Here is a 17,041-nt window from a genome sequence, read left to right on the forward strand (position 1 = left end):
TTTCACGGCAAGAAAATACCGATTTGTTTAATGTTTGTTTTATAAAATCAGAGTAATCTTTTAAAGAAAACGGTTGCGGAATTTGTTCCCAAAACAAGATATGATAAAACTTATCAAAACATTTCTCAAAGAGAATGTATTTTCATTTAATAATAAATTCTTGGGATGTCATGTTCCGATACAAACATATAAGTATAAACAGAACTTATATTCAATTTACTAATGATTTACATCTCCTTTAATCTCTCAGTGCAAAGCAGCTTCGTATCGATACCTGTGATACAATTAAACTTAGTGGGTCAGGCTTGGGAGCCTGGTGAGCATATAGGGTTTTCAACCCACAATAATATAATTATTATATTCAATCATCAAACAATCAACCCAATTACCCATCCCCATTATCTTCTTTTAATCTTCCCTAAAGATATTATCCTAAGGGTCATCTCCTATATCATATTTACCGCTCATCTCCTTACATCTTATATCCATATATGCTTGTTCCTAAGAACTTTTCCTAAGGATCATCGTCTTTATCATATAGACAATGCTAATTCGGGGATCACTCCCTCAATATATGTCTAGAAAGGGTTAGGGTATCATCGCATGATTTCACAGCCACAACATCGCCTGGACTCGTAAATCGTAATAAGGGTTAGACTATCATCGCATGAATACGCAACCACAACATCGCATGGACTCGTAATTCATAATAAGGGATAGACTATCATCGCATGAATACGTAGCCACAACATCGCCTGGACTCGTAATTCATCACCTATCTATCATCACCTAATTATCATCACCATTATATCCTCACCTTTCTCTTATCACATTCTTTCAAAACACATCAACTATTTCATCTACCCATGTTCTACCCAACATATTTGTAGATATAAATTACATATACAACTTATTTAAAAACTCGTATAAAACATTCATTCAACATCCATCTCAAGTAAACAAACAATGTATAAACATATAGCATGTATTTCATAGAAAATACTTCATATCTATGTGTAAGATGAAAGTGACTATACACTCACACATATAAACAACTTTATATTATACACATAACATGTATTTCGTATAAGATACTTCATAATTATGCGTTAGAAGAAAGTAACTACACACTCACTTGATCAGAAGATGATCGAACAACGCTACAGCTTGTAGAAGTAGTATTCTTCGGTAGATCTGGAAGATCTTCACAAAAACCGGACTTCTCGTGGACAGAGCTTCGGCTCGGGAATTGCACTTCTCGGGATCTTCGGGGCCTCGGGACTTGCTTCGGGGCTCGGGAATGATACCGAGGCTTCGGGATATTTCTTGCACGGAAAACGATGCAAAAACGCGAGAGAAAGGGAAGAAATGAGCAAAGAAGTCGGTTGCCCTCGACACCCTTTTATAGGGGGCTGAAAACCCATTTATGCTGGGCGTAAATCTACATTACATTGGGCGTAATGTGGATTAGATCGCTGACTCCCTCCATGGATAATATCGGTTAATTTATAATTAAATTAAATATCGAAAATATTTAATAAACTTCAAAAATTCATATCTTGCTCATACGAACTCCGTTTTCGACGTTCTTTATATATCCTCGCGTAGGTGAGACTATGCTCTACAACTTTAGTTTAGACCCCGTCGGCTAATTTTGAATTTATTTTTATTATTTACTTTTAGTAGGCCGGGACAGGAAAACTCCGTTATAAAATCATAACTTCTTCATCCGACGTCCGTTTTCGCCTATCTTTTTATCGTTTTACTACAATTAATGAGATATTCGATTCTCATTTAGATTGTTTCGACTAAAAACCGCTCGGTCTCAAATCGAGTATTCGGGCTGCATACCGCTAAGTCGAAACTTCAAAAAATCATAACTTCCTCATACGAAGTCAGATTTGGGCGTTCTTTTTATGCACGCTCACGGTTTAACGTATTCTACGACTTTCATTTAGATTGCTAAGGCTAAATATCGCTCTAACGTAAATTCACTTTTTACGTCGCGCTGTGTCGTGCCGGTTCTGTCGCGAAACTTCGACAGGTCATAACTTCTTCGTTATAACTCGGATTCCGGCGTTCTTTATATGTACGGAATCCTTGTAACATATACTACAACTTAGTTAAGATTATTCATTCTAAATAATCTTTCATCAAAAATTCATTTTTGACGCCTATCGTCTCTAAATTGACTAGCCCTGATCTACGGGCGTTACACATCCCGATAGTTGGAGACATCAAATGGATGTAAAAAGTGCTTTCCTGAATGGTGAATTGAAAGAAGAAGTTTATTTGACTACCTGAAACCTTTATCCTGTACATTTGATCTTTATATCACTATTAAACTCAATTTTATCACCTTTTAACACCGTTTAAGGGTTTGATAAAGCGTTCTAAGCCTCGTACAATCAAAGTTTGGGTCCTTGGTCGAGTAATACCAAGTCATAGTTCAACATTCGGGCCATACACCGTCTCGGGAGGAGTGTACGGCCGTACACATGGGTGTGCGGCCGCACACCCACCCCTCAACCGTAAACCCACCCCCTATATATAGGAGGAGACCCCTTCATTCACTCTTTTCCCCTTTTGGCTGCACACTACTTTCTCTCTCTAGAAATTTCATCCAAGAACACTCTAAGGGCCTCAAAAACATAAAGCACTCCATCATTTAGCTTGTTATACTGGTAAGACACCTTGATCTAAGCCTAAAACTCTTCATGTTCTTCGTGTTCCTCATCACTTGAAGGTGTACGGCCGCACACCTTCATAAGGTGGCCGTACACACCTTAAAGACTCTCCAAAGTGAGAGTTTGGCCTTCATTTGCTAGTTGGACTTGGTATTGGCTTTGAAACACCTAGAAATCGACATTTTGGGCATGAATGAAGAGTGTGCGTGTAGCACCTGGTTCACGGTATGTAAATCTTATTGAGAATTTTCCTTCTTTTTAGCCTTGGACTCGGCGAGTCATAGGTCCGACTCGCCAAGTAAGGACGGGACCCGGGACATGTTTAAGTTGGCGACTCGGCGAGTCCATATTCCGGACTCGGCGAGTCATCGCTGTTGGATGAAACCCTAATTTTCAGGGGTTGCACCCTATTTAAACGACGTTTTGTGCCTCATATCAGCCCCCATTGCGTCCAGAACATTCCCTCTCGAAGCTCTAACCCCTCTTTTGTTATTTTGGGTGATTTTGGTGCATTTCTTTGAAGTTTTGGAGAGAAGAAGAAGGTAGATCAAGAGGAGAGGAAGAAGATCCAGAATCTTTGTGCCATTTCAGGACTTCTAGAGGTATTGGACTCGAAACCCTCTCTGTCCCTTCATTATTATCTTGTTGAGAGCTTGTGATAGCCATTTCAAGGCTTTTTCTAGTCTTGACCTTTGTGTAGTGAGCTTATAGTGTTGAGGGACTTCGGATCTAGGCATGTTTGGGCTCTAAGGGCTCGGATCTGTAGCCTTTATGGACCCTCATTGCTTGAAAACCTTGGATCTACCATTTTAAGTACATTTTGAACCCTAAAATCCGTATCGGTGAATATCTACACGTAAAGTTGGAAACTTTACGTGTGATTCGTGTTCTAGGAGTCCAGATCTGTGAATGGCGTGGACTGGAATCGAGCGGATCTATGTATTTGGTGGGTGCATGGCAACGACTCGGCGAGTTGTTCATGTGACTCGGCGAGTTGTTCATGTGACTCGGCGAGTCTGTTCGCGAGTCTCCGAGTCCGTCCCCTTTTCGTAGTGTCGAGTGAGCAGTGAGTCACGGGGTGTGACTCAGTGAGTCGAAAGCTGAACTCATGTATGGAGGAACTTGGCGAGTCAATGCCCCGACTTGGCGAGTTCAAGGCAATCTCCTTAGATCAAGAACAGACTCGGCGAGCTGTTCATACAACTCGGCGAGTCTTAGCATAAGTGTTCATCGGATGAAGATGAACTCGACGAGTTGTTCATACAACTCGGCGAGTAGGATGAAGGACTTGAATATCAGTTTAGAAGGAGAACTCGTCGAGTCGTCGCCTAACTCGACGAGTAGAAACGGGATTCAGGTCAATCGTTTGGGTAGGTACTCGGCGAGTTGGAAAGCCAACTCAGCGAGTCGGGTCAACTGAAAGTTGACTCTGACTTTGACTTAGGGCATGATCAGGGGTAAAATGGTCATTTTACCCAAAGGACAGTTAGCAGTGTTTGATTGAGTATGTTGTGGGAATTGCAGCCGGAGGATTTCCGGAGCAGCAGCAGCAGCAGTAGACAGTCAGTTCCTGATCAGATCAGCAGCTACTTCGAGGTGAGTTACCTTCCAGTAGCGGTGGGTCTACGGCCACAATGTCGGCCCACTAGTAGGAGTCGTATGTTAGATGATTGTCTTTGTGATATCATCTAGGTTGCTACTACCTGATATGTTATATGCTAGCATGATATGTTATATGAGATACAAGTAGAGATCGGTTGATAGGACCGAAGGGTAGTTCAGACACCCCATAAATGTCTGACAGTACGTGATGATATGTTTGCATGCTGGCCTGTTATGTTATATGCGATAGAGGTAGTAGGAGGGGACTAGTCCCCGAGGATCGGTTGTTAGGACCGACGGGTAGTCAGCACCCCGGAATGGCTTGACACGGGTAGTCAGCACCCCAGAATGGCTTGAAACGGGTATTCGGAACCCCAGAATGGCCGTACCGGGTAATCAGGCACCCCAGAATAGCCTGGCAGTATGTATGTTATGTGTTTGTATGGTATGTGGTACGATGGGGGAACTCACTAAGCTTTGTGCTTGCAGTTTACAGTTTTGGTTTCAGGTACCTGTTCATCAAAAGGGAAGGAGCCGGCGCGGTAGCGGCACATCATGCACACACACTGGTTTCCTCATTTACGAGATTCTCTGGGATTTATACTCTAATATTTTGATGGGTTGTATGGTTTGGCTTTTAGACATGGTTTACATTGTGTTATGATTTGATCAAACAATGTTTTAATTATTAATGTTTTCTAAAGTAATGTTTTTAAAACAAAAATTTTTGACTTGAAAATTGGGTCGTTACAGTGCGGCCGCACACCCCTATGTACGGCCTCACACACACTATGTACGGCCGCACACTCCCATGTACGACCGCACACACATCCTGGCCGCGCACACACTCTTATGGCCGTACACCTCCCTTGTTTGATCATATAGGGTCCTGACACTTAGTTCACGCATTTCCAATTCGTTATGGTGGTTTCCCGTCATGTTTAATCATGAAATACCCTAAATCTAATACATATATGTGTTACTATATGTTAATAGGATCCATTTGAGTACGAAACATCAGTTAACACTCAACACTCGTAACCGATGATACGCTCGAATCCTACGTCAAACAGTGAGTTCATACCCCTACGCTATTTCCGAGTTTTTCATGTTTTCAGGGGGGGGGGGGGGGGGGGAATACAAGCAAAAGTACAAGGAAACTTGTGCTCAAGTTATTTCATTTTGCATAAAATAATTATATGTTTAGTATGCTTTTAACACAAAAAACAATTTTACAAAACGATTAAGAACTCAACTCGTAGAAACAGTTTTCCAAAACTAAAGCAACGAATTTCATGAATCATATCGTAAAATGTGTTATTTTATAAGGGATTCATGCAAATCATAAACATGATTTTTTTATGTTATTACTTGTAAATTTGTTATTTTAAGTTTGAGACATGTCCTTGGTAACACTCCCACCGGATTCGAGTGTGTAGGACTAACACTTGTAACCAGAATCTCTTGTAGGGAGAGCGTGACTATTGTGTATAGATCTATACGGGACTGACTATCCCGTACCTAAACTGCTAGCTACAGTTAGGCAGCCATGCTTGGGGTGACAAAGTCATAAAAGGATACTGGCCCCGTTACGTGCCATATCTAGTTTAATGTATGGTTATAAAAATCGCAACCTAGATAACAGAGATTTACTTTTGTAATAATGAATCGAGTGAACTAACCTCAAAGTAATAACCAGTTTGATTACTAAAGGGTATTAATAATACTCTTAGGATCTAGTTCACTACTTATTTATTAGTTTTATTTATGTAATAAGGATAATACATCTCACAGAGAGCAAACAGGGTTTTTCAAGGAAAGTACATCTAACGATACAAGTATGGTAGATATTTGTACACCTCAGACAAGAACAAATAACCAACCATCGACTTCTAAGGAAAATATAGGATTTTCCTGGGAGAACACAACCTTTCATAAACGAACTGTTTAACATACAACTAATGGTTAATCAAACACCTTTCTTAAGAAAATACAGGATTTTCTTGGGAAACACTTTTCAAAGACTCAAAGAAACATTTCTTTTACCAGAACTAAACGCTTATGAACTCACCAGCTTTATGCTGATATTTTAAAAACTGCTTGTATTCTTTGCCAACTTTTGGAGAAGACGGAGCATTTTGGAGTCACGTCTTTTACCTTTGTTATATACTGTTATGTACAAACTATGTTTTCAAACAGATGTAAATAATTATATTAATGTAATGGTTGTGTTTACTTCGCTTACTATGTTACAACTGTTGTGATACTACGCATGACGTCACCCCGCCCCCGGACGTTTCCACCGTCCCTTCCGACGGTCGGGGGTGTGACAGTTTACTTGCAACAACCTCCAAAATTTGAAAGTCAAGATTTCCCAGATTATTGTTTCAAGCTTGAGAAAGCAGTTTATGGTCTTAAGCAAGCACCAAGGGCATGGTATGAGACTCTTTCTGAGTTTCTTGTAATGTATGGATATAAAAAGAGGTGTGATTGAGCCCATATTATTTAGAAAGGCAAACGGTAATCACCTAATGCTTGTACAAATCTATGTGGATGATATCATATTCGGATCAATAGATCAAGGTATGGTGAATGAATTTGCATTACTCATGACCAAGAAGTTCCAAATGAGCATGAATAGAAAGATTAACTTCTTTCTAGGACTTCAAGTGAAACAAGTTCCTCAAGGGATTTTCATTCATCAAGAAAAATATATCTTTGAACTGTTGAAGAAATATGCAATGGATAATTATTCCTCGGCAAAGGTTCCTATGACCTTCGGACATAAGATTTCTGCTGATCCTTCCGGAGAATCAGTGGATTACAAAACTTATAGAGGAATGATTGGTTCTTTGATGTACCTCACTACAAACAGACCAAATATTGTCTTCGCAACAGGCTTAGGTGCCAGGTACGAAGCCGACCCTAATGTATCGCACTTAATCGCAGTCAAATTGATCCTCAGATACTTAAAAGGAAGCAAAGCTCTCGGCCTATGGTATCTCGCACAGAACGAATTCAGCCTTCAAGCCTTCACAGATGCGGATCATTCCGGATGTAGATTGGATAAAAAATCACTTCAGATGGTTGTCAATTTCTTGGAGGAAGACTGGTTAGTTGGTCTTCACGGAAACAAAATTGTGTCTCTCTGTCGACCGCAGAAGTAGAGTACATGGCCGTAGCCAACTGCTGTTCTCAAGTCCTATGGATGAAAACCCAACTGATGGACTACGGATACAGATTGTTGCGGATACCGATCTATCGTGACTCATAGGGTGCTATAGCGATTTCTCATAATCCTATTCACCATTCGAAGACGAAGCAAAAAGCTATAAGGACATTATCCTTGGATTCTCCTTTGGAATGTACTGAAGAAAATCATCCCATAAGATTTTCCCGTAGTTAACATCATTCCCAATGAAGATGCTCCACACCAGCTCAAGTAGCTTGTGTCCTATGTTGTCAGTTCCTCCGGTTCTGCCAGACAGACTCTGGATGATGAAGTGACAAACGAATTGCCAGACTATAGGCAATTGGTTTTTCTTGAATTCACCAATGCCTTTGAGTTTCTTTTGAAAGCCCATTTGATAGAGAGGTAAGATGATGTCATTCAGGCTTGGTGAGTAAAACCTTGTAGAAGGATGAACAAGTAGGTTGATTGCATCTAGAAACTTTTCTTTGGTCAAGATGACCAAATAATCATCAACTAAGTTCAGATGAACTTCTTGTAGATTTTTGAGGAGGTGAAATGCTGAGAATGCACATTTGAAAAGGGTTGAAAGCGGAACAACATCAGTGAATGAATCAAATGCTCCAAATAGGGGGTGAGATGGTATGAACTTGATCATCAGACGAATGGATTCGTTGTAGGATGGATGATCTTCAAAGATTACCCTAAAATTGCTCGAAGCAATTGATTGTGCTTGATTCCTCATAGTGGATTCAGAACCAGTGGGTTGCATTGACCCTGATGCTTTGGATTGCTTCTTCGATACACCAGATTTCACCATTTTTATTTAGTGATGCGATGTGGTACTTATTTTTGGTTTTCACGGATCAAATTTTTGGCATTACTTGATGTTTCCCGATTCAAATTATTTATTATTCGGACTCTCCCACAAGATGATTTTGTGCTTGCATCCGATTCAGATTTTATGATTGCTCGAGTTTGGATTTGTGATATTTTAAAGACGAAGATTATTTTGGCGATGTGACGTGGCACTTATTTTTGATCTTTTGATCAAGATTTTGGCATTGCTGGAGCATGTCTTTAGACTCACATTATTTATTATCTGAACATCATTTTTTTGGATGCTTCACATTTTTAGCAGGTTATTCTTTGAAGAATTTTGGTGTACTATGATTCGAGAACTCAAGATGTTTTCCAGAATTTTTGAAGCCGAAGTGTTTATTTTATTGGATCTTCTACTTGCTCATGGTGATATTCTTCTTGCTCATGGTGATTATGACTAGTTTGAAGATTTGGATCTTATTTTTTCTGCTTCATTGGTGGTGCTTTGAAGCCGAAGACCTTCATCGTTTAGAGATTCATGGCCAGTTTCAGTCATCACAGACACTTCAGAGTTTCAGAGACATTTCAGCACTTGGTTCTCATTATGTTTCATTTTATTGCCACACTTGCTAGTCAGATTATTGTATTATAGCCTTGTATCACTTATTGTATCACTCATCATTTGTAAGCATTTAGGGAGAGAATGTTGGAGCATGGAAATGCTCTACAAATAATGAGTGATAGTTAGGTTATTTATTTTCCCTTTATTGTATTTTAGGTGTATTTTTCTCTCCCTCCTATATAAAGGGAGAGGTGGTCATTTTTCTAGGTATGCACCTTTTCATAATGTAATTCTAGAGAGAGAATTGGTGGGATCTCTTCCCACCATGGGAGAATCTTTTCTCCCATGTTCTTATCATGTTTTTATTTTTATTCTCTCTTTCTTTTCTCATCTAAGAATTTACTCATCATGATCTTCATATTTTTATATTTTGATACACGATAAATTTCAAGATATTTACTCTCCCGCATCCACCGTTCATATAAAAATGGGTTCTACCAATTGGTATCAGAGCCGTACCTTGAAGGTTTAATCAACTAGTTCAAGGGAACGACTCCCGTTCGGTGATTATCTTGGAGATTTTTCGTGTTTTTGCAAGAATTTTCAGGTCCAAATCAGAATTTTTTGATGAGTTTTCTATTTTTCTGCGTTGATTCTTGCTTAGAAGAATAATTTTGTTGTTGTTCATTCAAATTTTCTGTTGGAAATTATGTTCTTGATGTTCTTATTTTGTTGTTGTTGAAGAAATGAAGAAAAATGGGAGAAGAAATTAATTTTTATGATCTTAAAAAGGTTGAAGATTTGCTCCAGGAGATGTTTTTATTCTTGGAAGAAAAGACACAAATTATTTGCTTATTGTTCAAGGAAGTGAGAATTTTCTTTTACCCAGCAGCTTGTAAATCTTCATGAGGTATGAAGCTTTTATTTCTCAAAGTTTCTTGCTGTGAATCTCTAATTTGAAGAGTTTGGACGTATTTAATTGTTTGCAAAAAGCATAATGTCCTTATTGCTCTTTTGGGTAAAGTGTATTTCACTCATATTTGCCTTCCCAAGATAAAACCATGTGACATTGTTCAATCCCATCACATTTTGTCCCCTTAAAACCATGTGCACACTCCTTATTCTCTTGACCAAAGCCTTATTCCCGTATCTTTTATTTAAAAAAATCCTGAACGAGGTCTGCTGAGCAGACCGCAACCTCGGATATCCATGATGACCCGCAACCTTCTTCTGCTGAGCATACCGCAACCCTCTTCTTGCCATCGGACCGAAGTCCGAACTTCCTACCGCACCTTCGGATTTTCCTTTGGTTCGGACCACAACTTGCTTCTCGGACTGCCGTCATCTATCGGACCGCAATCGCGATCCGCAATTTCCCCCTTCGGACTACAGGATGCCAAGCACACCGGTACTACTGTAGTCCTATGCCCTCTTTCCGTTCGCAACTAGGCTTCGCTTCCCATTGACTTCGGTTCTTAGCCTTTCATCAGCGCCCGCACCTTCTCAACCTGAACCCTCTAACTCACCAGCCCACCTCCCATCGCAAACCTCCTCCACCCATCCACTCTCGTCCACAGCCATCACCTTTGAACTGCAACTACACTCCTCTCATAACTTCGTCCCTTCTTCAGCCCCTCCCCTCTTATTTTTTGTAACTTCATTTTTTTTTTCTGTTTAGCCAATTTTTTTTAATTATTATTTATTTATTTTTTTTAACACCAACTTTTTTTATCTAGCCAATTTTTTTAATACCAATTTTTTTTGGCCAATTTTTTATTAAAACCAATTATATTTTTAAAACTAATTATTTTTTTAACACCATTTTTTTTATCTAGCCATTTTTTTTATTTTAGCCAATTTTTTTTTATTAAAACCAGTTATATTTTTAAAACCAATTATTTTTTTTTAACACCATTTTTTTTATCTAGCCAATTTTTTTTAAAAAACCAATTACGTTTTTAAAACCAATTATTTTTTTAATCCCAATATTTGCCACAACCGAACCTTGGATAGTCACATTGGTTTACTTCATGCCGATTATTTTGGAAGATTACTCCATACCGCAATCGGACTTCATATTATTCTATGTGATGCTTGCACCCCAACGGTGATTGATCAACAAAGTTGTTTCGCATTCTTCACTTCATGGGATTTTATGACTTGGCGCACTTGATCTTCGGTTGACGAATCATTTATCTTGAGCATGTGGACTTTATTTTCTATTGATGACCACTTCGAGAGTTCCGACACTGCAGTTTGGGTATTTTGGTAGATTTTCGGCACAACAGAGATTATTTTCTCATGCATAGCGATTCTTCTTTCTATGGTATTTGTTCGTGCAACTTCAGCAACTGAATCACCCATCTTCTCATGACCACAAAGTATCTCTTTTACTCTATTTCTCGTGTCTTATTGAGACCCTTCATACATCTAGGGAGAGCTCTCTTAGCTCTTGGTATCCGATACTCTCCATCCCATGATTTGTTGATTTTTGATATGCGGTCATTGGTTATCAAAAATAGGGAGAGAATATCATCCAGATTTGGTTCTTATGATTGTTTGAGTTTGGATTTTTGAAGACTTCAGAAGACGATGATTTATTTATTGATGCGATATGACACTTATTTTTGGTCTTCACGGATCAAATTTTTGGCATTACCAGATGTTTCCTGGTTCCAGATTATTTATTCACAGGATGATTTTGTGTTTGCATCCGGTTCAGATCTTATGATTTTTCTAGTTTTGATTTGTGAAACTTCTGAAGACGAAGATTATTTTGGCGATATGACGCGGCACTTATTTTTGATCTATTGATCAATTTTTTGGCATTGTTGGACCATGTATTTAGATTCACATTATTTATTATCCGGACTTTTTTTTGGATGCTTCACATTTTTAGCAGGTTATTCTTTGAAGAACTTTGGTGTATTATGATTTGAGAACTCGAGATGTTTTTCAGACTTTTGAAGCCGAAGTGTTTCTTTTATTGGATCTTCTACTTGCTCATGGTGATCTTCTTCTTTTTCATGGCGCTTATGACTAGTTTGAAGAATTGGATCTTACTTTTCTGCTTCATTGGTGGTGCTTTGAGGCTGAAGACCTTCATTGTTTAGAGATTCATGGCCAGTTTCAGACTTCATAGACACTTCAGAGTTTCAGAGACATTTCAACATTTGGTTCTCATTATGTTTCATTTTATTATCACACTTGCTAGTCGGATTACTGTATTATAGCCTTGTATCACTTATTGTATCTCTCATCATTTGTAACTATTTAGGGAGAGAATGTTGGATCATGGAAATGCTCTACAAATAATTGTATTTTAGGTGTATTTTCTCTCTCATATATAAAGGGAGAGGTGGTCATTTTTCATGCATGCACCTTTTCACAATGTAATTCTAGAGAGAGAATTGGTGGGATCTCTCCCCACCAAAGGAGAATCTTCTCTCCCATGTTCTTGTCATGTTCTTATTTTTATTCTCTCTTTCTTTTATCATCTAAGAATTTACTCATCATGTTTTCGTCAGATCCCATTCCATGTCGTGGAAGGCTGTTCCACGTCGTGGAATCACACAGAATCAAAAAAACGAAAATTTTCCAGCTTTGAAAAATTAAGCATAACATCAAATACAATAGAAAAAACGATCTAGTCCCTGATACCACTGATGGGTTTTGAGCATTACATCAATCCTATGGTGTACATGCAAACCCTAAAGTTTTGGATCTACTTTTTCTATTTGTACATGCAATAATCATCCAAAGCTCATAAACCCTAAGATCTAGCATACATATATCAAAATTAACATATGAATAGGGTTAGGAACCTTACCTTGATTGTTATGTAGCACTGACAATCAGAATCCTTCTTGATGTTGACTTCTAAAAGCCTAGCACTCCAAGTGTTGCACCTCTAATGGAGTCACAAACACCACTAGCAATAAGGACGAACAAGAGAAGGAAAAGGAGGCTTCAAAAACGTCTAGGATTCTATTAGAAGGGTTAGGGACGTTTTTTGGGAGCCTATGAGGTTCCTTTTATAGTTGAGGCTTCTAGGGTTATCAACATGGAAACCCTAATTCCCTTGCTTAGGCCCTAAGCAACATATGGACTCCTTATTGGACAAGCCTTGGACGAAATCTTTATGGACTCTCATAGAGATATCGTCCACCCTATACCAATAAGGTCCATGAGCCCAAATTATAAATATTACTGATTTACGTAATCAGTCCCCATTAATTTAATTAATCTCTTTCGATCACAAAATTAATTCTAAATTAATTCTTGAGCAATATTAATTAAATAATATGATTTCTTTTTTGATATATTATTCACATAATATATTAATAAATCATAATCATCCTCTTTCTCCATAATTCATCCTACTATATGGTGAAGGCAACCCAAAAGGACCATGCTCACGGGTCAAGTACATACCAAAATAGTTATGGGCTTATACACCTAATCCAACAATATGCTTGTACTATTGACTCATCAAATCATGCACAACAATGCATTTTATAACATCAAGTTACTGATGCTTTTACGCATTACTAATGCACAATCAACTCGTAAACAACAACTCATATATCTCGGTTTAAAGATTATACAATATTATTGTCTCAGAATTACTCGTGATAAATTCCATGAACTAATTCTCTGAGCGTAGGTTTAATCCAATACTTAAATCCCTATTTCAAAAGTACCCGTGAATGTTGCACCAAACCATTGCTATGTCTAATCCCTTAGACAATCTACAACCCAATTCACAACAGTCTTAATTCACTACTTAGTTCCAAAGTATGATCGATTGTGGATGTTTTGAATAATCTAATTATTTTGTAAGTAAAACATTTAAAATCGAAACACAATGATAAATAATTGACAAAAGATAGTAAACAATTCTCATAAATAAATCTCCATTAATTAATCATCAAATGTCAATTATATTTATTTGTTACATGTTTATAAATATCTATCTAATCACTAAAGCTAATATCATTCTTCAGACCAATGCTCCATGCATGCTGAACGTGCCTAACTCTACTCAGACCATTTGTAAGGGGATCTACAAAATTCTATTATGATGATACCCTCTTTACGACGAGGCTTCCTTCTTCTACATGATGTCCGATAAAGTGATATTTTCTGTCGAAATGTCTCGATCTACCATGATCTCTTGGTTCTCCCCTTCATTATCGCAGAAAATCTCCATAGGCTCCTTTATGACTGGCACTACTCCAAGATCTCCGGTGAAGTTTTTCAACCATATAGCCTCTTTCGATGCTTCGCTTGCTACAATGTACTCTGATTCACAGGTTGAATCAACCACTGTTTCTTGCTTGGAACTTTTCCAAGTCACAACTCCTCCATGTCTGAAGTGGAGGGATGTTTCTTCACGTGCTCATGTCCGGCTGACTAGAAGGTCAAATGTGCCCTGAACTTGCTGAGGTCCGGGGCAAAGGACTGGTGGAGGTTGATGACTGGGTCTTACGCTGATGACGAGCTGCAGTTACTTAGGAGCAGTTTAGGGAGATGTTCCGTGCGCGCTATATACCACGGGTCGAGCGCGAGCGGCTGTCACATGAGTTTTTGGACCTACGACAGGGTATAGAGTCGGTGACAGAGATCACCCGTATGTTCACTGAGAGGGCGATGTTTTGCCTGGAGTTTGCTTCTGAGCAGGCTTAGATGACACGTTATCTGAGCATGCTCAAGACTGATATCCGAGAGTTTGTTGCTACCCAGCGATGTGAGACACTGCTAGAGATATAGGAGGCCGCTAGGCGACGTGAGTTGGAGATTGAGTTACAACTATGGGATCAGAGGCAGGCCCCGACACAGTCACAGCCGGCGCCGAAGCGGTCCAAGACCGCTAATACTAGGTTTGGAGGTCAGTCGAGCCGCACTTGTGGAAAGTGCGGAAAGGCTCATTCGGGGGTTTGCCGATCGGGGAGTGGGTGCCACAAGTGTGGCAAGCATGGCCAACTTTCCAGGGATTGCAGGCAGCAGACTCCAGCTCTTGGAGTCATACTTTGTTACCATTGTGAGCAGGTGGTTCATATGAAGGCCCAGTGTCCCCTACTAGCCGCCAAGCCGGCGCAGGCTCCCGCGCCGGCTACACTGAGGATTACTGATGGGGGTCATGGTAGAGCAGCGCCCCCGAGGGATCAGGGACGCACCTTCCATCTTACAGCAGTAGAGGCTAGGGCAGCACTAGACGTGGTTGTTGGTATGTTTCTATCCATTATCTTACTGATTATATCTGTTTGACAAAACTGCACAAATGGTCCATGTGGTTTGTCAAAAATTGCTACTTTGGTCCAAAAAGGTTTGGACTAGAACCAGAGGTCCACACTTTTTTTTTTGCGAGTTTGGTCCAATTTACTATTAACTTTTTCATAATGACGCTTTTGCCCTTATTTTTATCTTTTTCATTTGTTTATTATTTAAAGATTTTTTCAGATTAAAAGAAAAAAGAAAAAAGAAAATTTTCATTTTCTATTCAATTTATATAAATTTTATAACAGAAAAAATAGAAAATAAAAAAGATAATCTCTCTCTCTCTCTCTCTCTCTCTCTCTCCACACCCCCCCCCCCCCCCGAAAAAATCAATTTGGAGATGTGGAGAAGAATGAGGTGAGAGAGGTCACCGAAAAAGTTGATTTCATGACCTCGCTCCTTTCTGCTCTGCCACTTGAGCTTGAACGTATTCATCAATTTATAATTCCTCCAATGGCTCAATTTGTTAATTCAAACATTAATACATATGTATCATTCATTATTGTTTCAATATAAAACATAAACAACAAGGATGGTGAAACCTGATATACATGTTTCTTGTAGATACAGAGACAACCAGAAAATGAAAAATCCCGCTCTTTTCTCCTTTCTCCATTACTGGTTTAAATTTATCCATAAAACCCAGGAAATGAAAAAGCCATATACATCTTCATATCATCGTCACCATATACATATATGTTGTTCAAATTCGATCTGCAGGTGAGAGGAAGGAGGGCAGAGCCGATCTAGCACCTTGCCGCCGCTAAGATACCCACTTCATCGGACATTATCTGATACCAATTCAACTGTTTGGAAAACCTACCATACCAACTCCAACGTCTTCAAATCAAAGTGAGAGTCCCCAATTCAAGGTTCGTTGTTGTGTTTCCTCATTCCTAATTTGGGGATCTTTCTAGGTCTTGATCTAGATCACTCTATGCTTTTCTAATTGAAGCTGATTTAAGCTTTTTAACTTAACAAAAAACATAGAACATGACGAACGAAGAAGGGAGATAAAATTGAAGTGTGTATTGGGTGGATTATGTATATTGTTTCAGTTGCAGATGAAATGAAAAGAGACAAGGAAGAAGAGAATGGGGGTGTTTGGGGTGATTTTCTTCTCACATGACTCGTAAGAGAGAGAGAGAGAGAGAGAGAGAGAGAGAGATTTTCTTTTTTATTTTCTATTTTTCTGTTATAAAAATTATATAAATTAAATAGAAAAGGAAAAAAAATATTTTAATCTGAAAAAATCCTTAAATAATAAAAAAAATGAAAAAGAAAAAGTAAGGGCAAAATCGTCATTATGAAAATTTAATAGTAAATTGGACCAAACTCACAAAAAAATGAAAAGTTTGGACCTCTGGTGCTATCCCAAACATTTTTGGACCAAAGTGGCAATTTTTGACAAACCACAAAGACCATTTGTGCTGTTTTGTCTATCTGTTTTATGCTTATATGTTTAAAGTTTTGCCTTATGTAAAAGACAAAATTGCAAGAATGGTCCCTTTGGTTAGGTGGAAATTATCACTTTGGGCAAAAAAGGTTTGGACTAGCATTCATGGTCCAAAGTTTTTCATTTTCTTGCCACTTTGGTCCAATTTATTTTGAATTTTTATAAAATGACGATGTTGCTTTTTATATTTATATTTTCTATTTTTTTTAAATACTATAACTAAAAAAAATAAAAAAGAAAAATCTATTTGTATTATCACCCCCATCCCCTCCCTTTCACTCTTCTTGTAACGCCCCAATTTTCAGGTATTGGTTTATGTTAGAATTTTCTTGATTCAAGGTCTACTCGACGAGTTGGTTTCCCTACTCGTCGAGTAGCAGCGGGTTGGTCCGCGTGTTTTAGTGGTCTATTCGCCGAGTCTAAGAAGGGACTCGACGAGTAGG

The 17,041-nt window shown here is 38.6% G+C and overlaps 1 protein-coding gene across 1 annotated transcript; it reads left to right on the forward strand.

Moving 5' to 3' along the window:
• The first annotated feature begins 7,030 nt into the window (after nucleotides 1-7,030).
• On the forward strand, nucleotides 7,031-7,456 carry LOC145066850 (putative mitochondrial protein AtMg00240). Its single transcript, XM_079014105.1, has one exon. It carries the CDS (start codon nucleotides 7,031-7,033, stop codon nucleotides 7,454-7,456), a length of 426 nt encoding a protein of 141 aa, XP_078870231.1.
• Nucleotides 7,457-17,041: the final 9,585 nt, after the last annotated feature.

Source organism: Lactuca serriola, chromosome 8 (genome assembly GCF_051521515.1).
Source record: "Lactuca serriola cultivar US96UC23 chromosome 8, Lser_US96UC23_V15, whole genome shotgun sequence".
NCBI lineage: Eukaryota > Viridiplantae > Streptophyta > Magnoliopsida > Asterales > Asteraceae > Lactuca > Lactuca serriola.

Coding starts and splice junctions, on each gene's coding strand:
- LOC145066850 (XM_079014105.1), top strand. CDS start 7,031: ATGGATAATTATTCCTCGGCAAAGGTTCCTATGACCTTCGGACATAAG.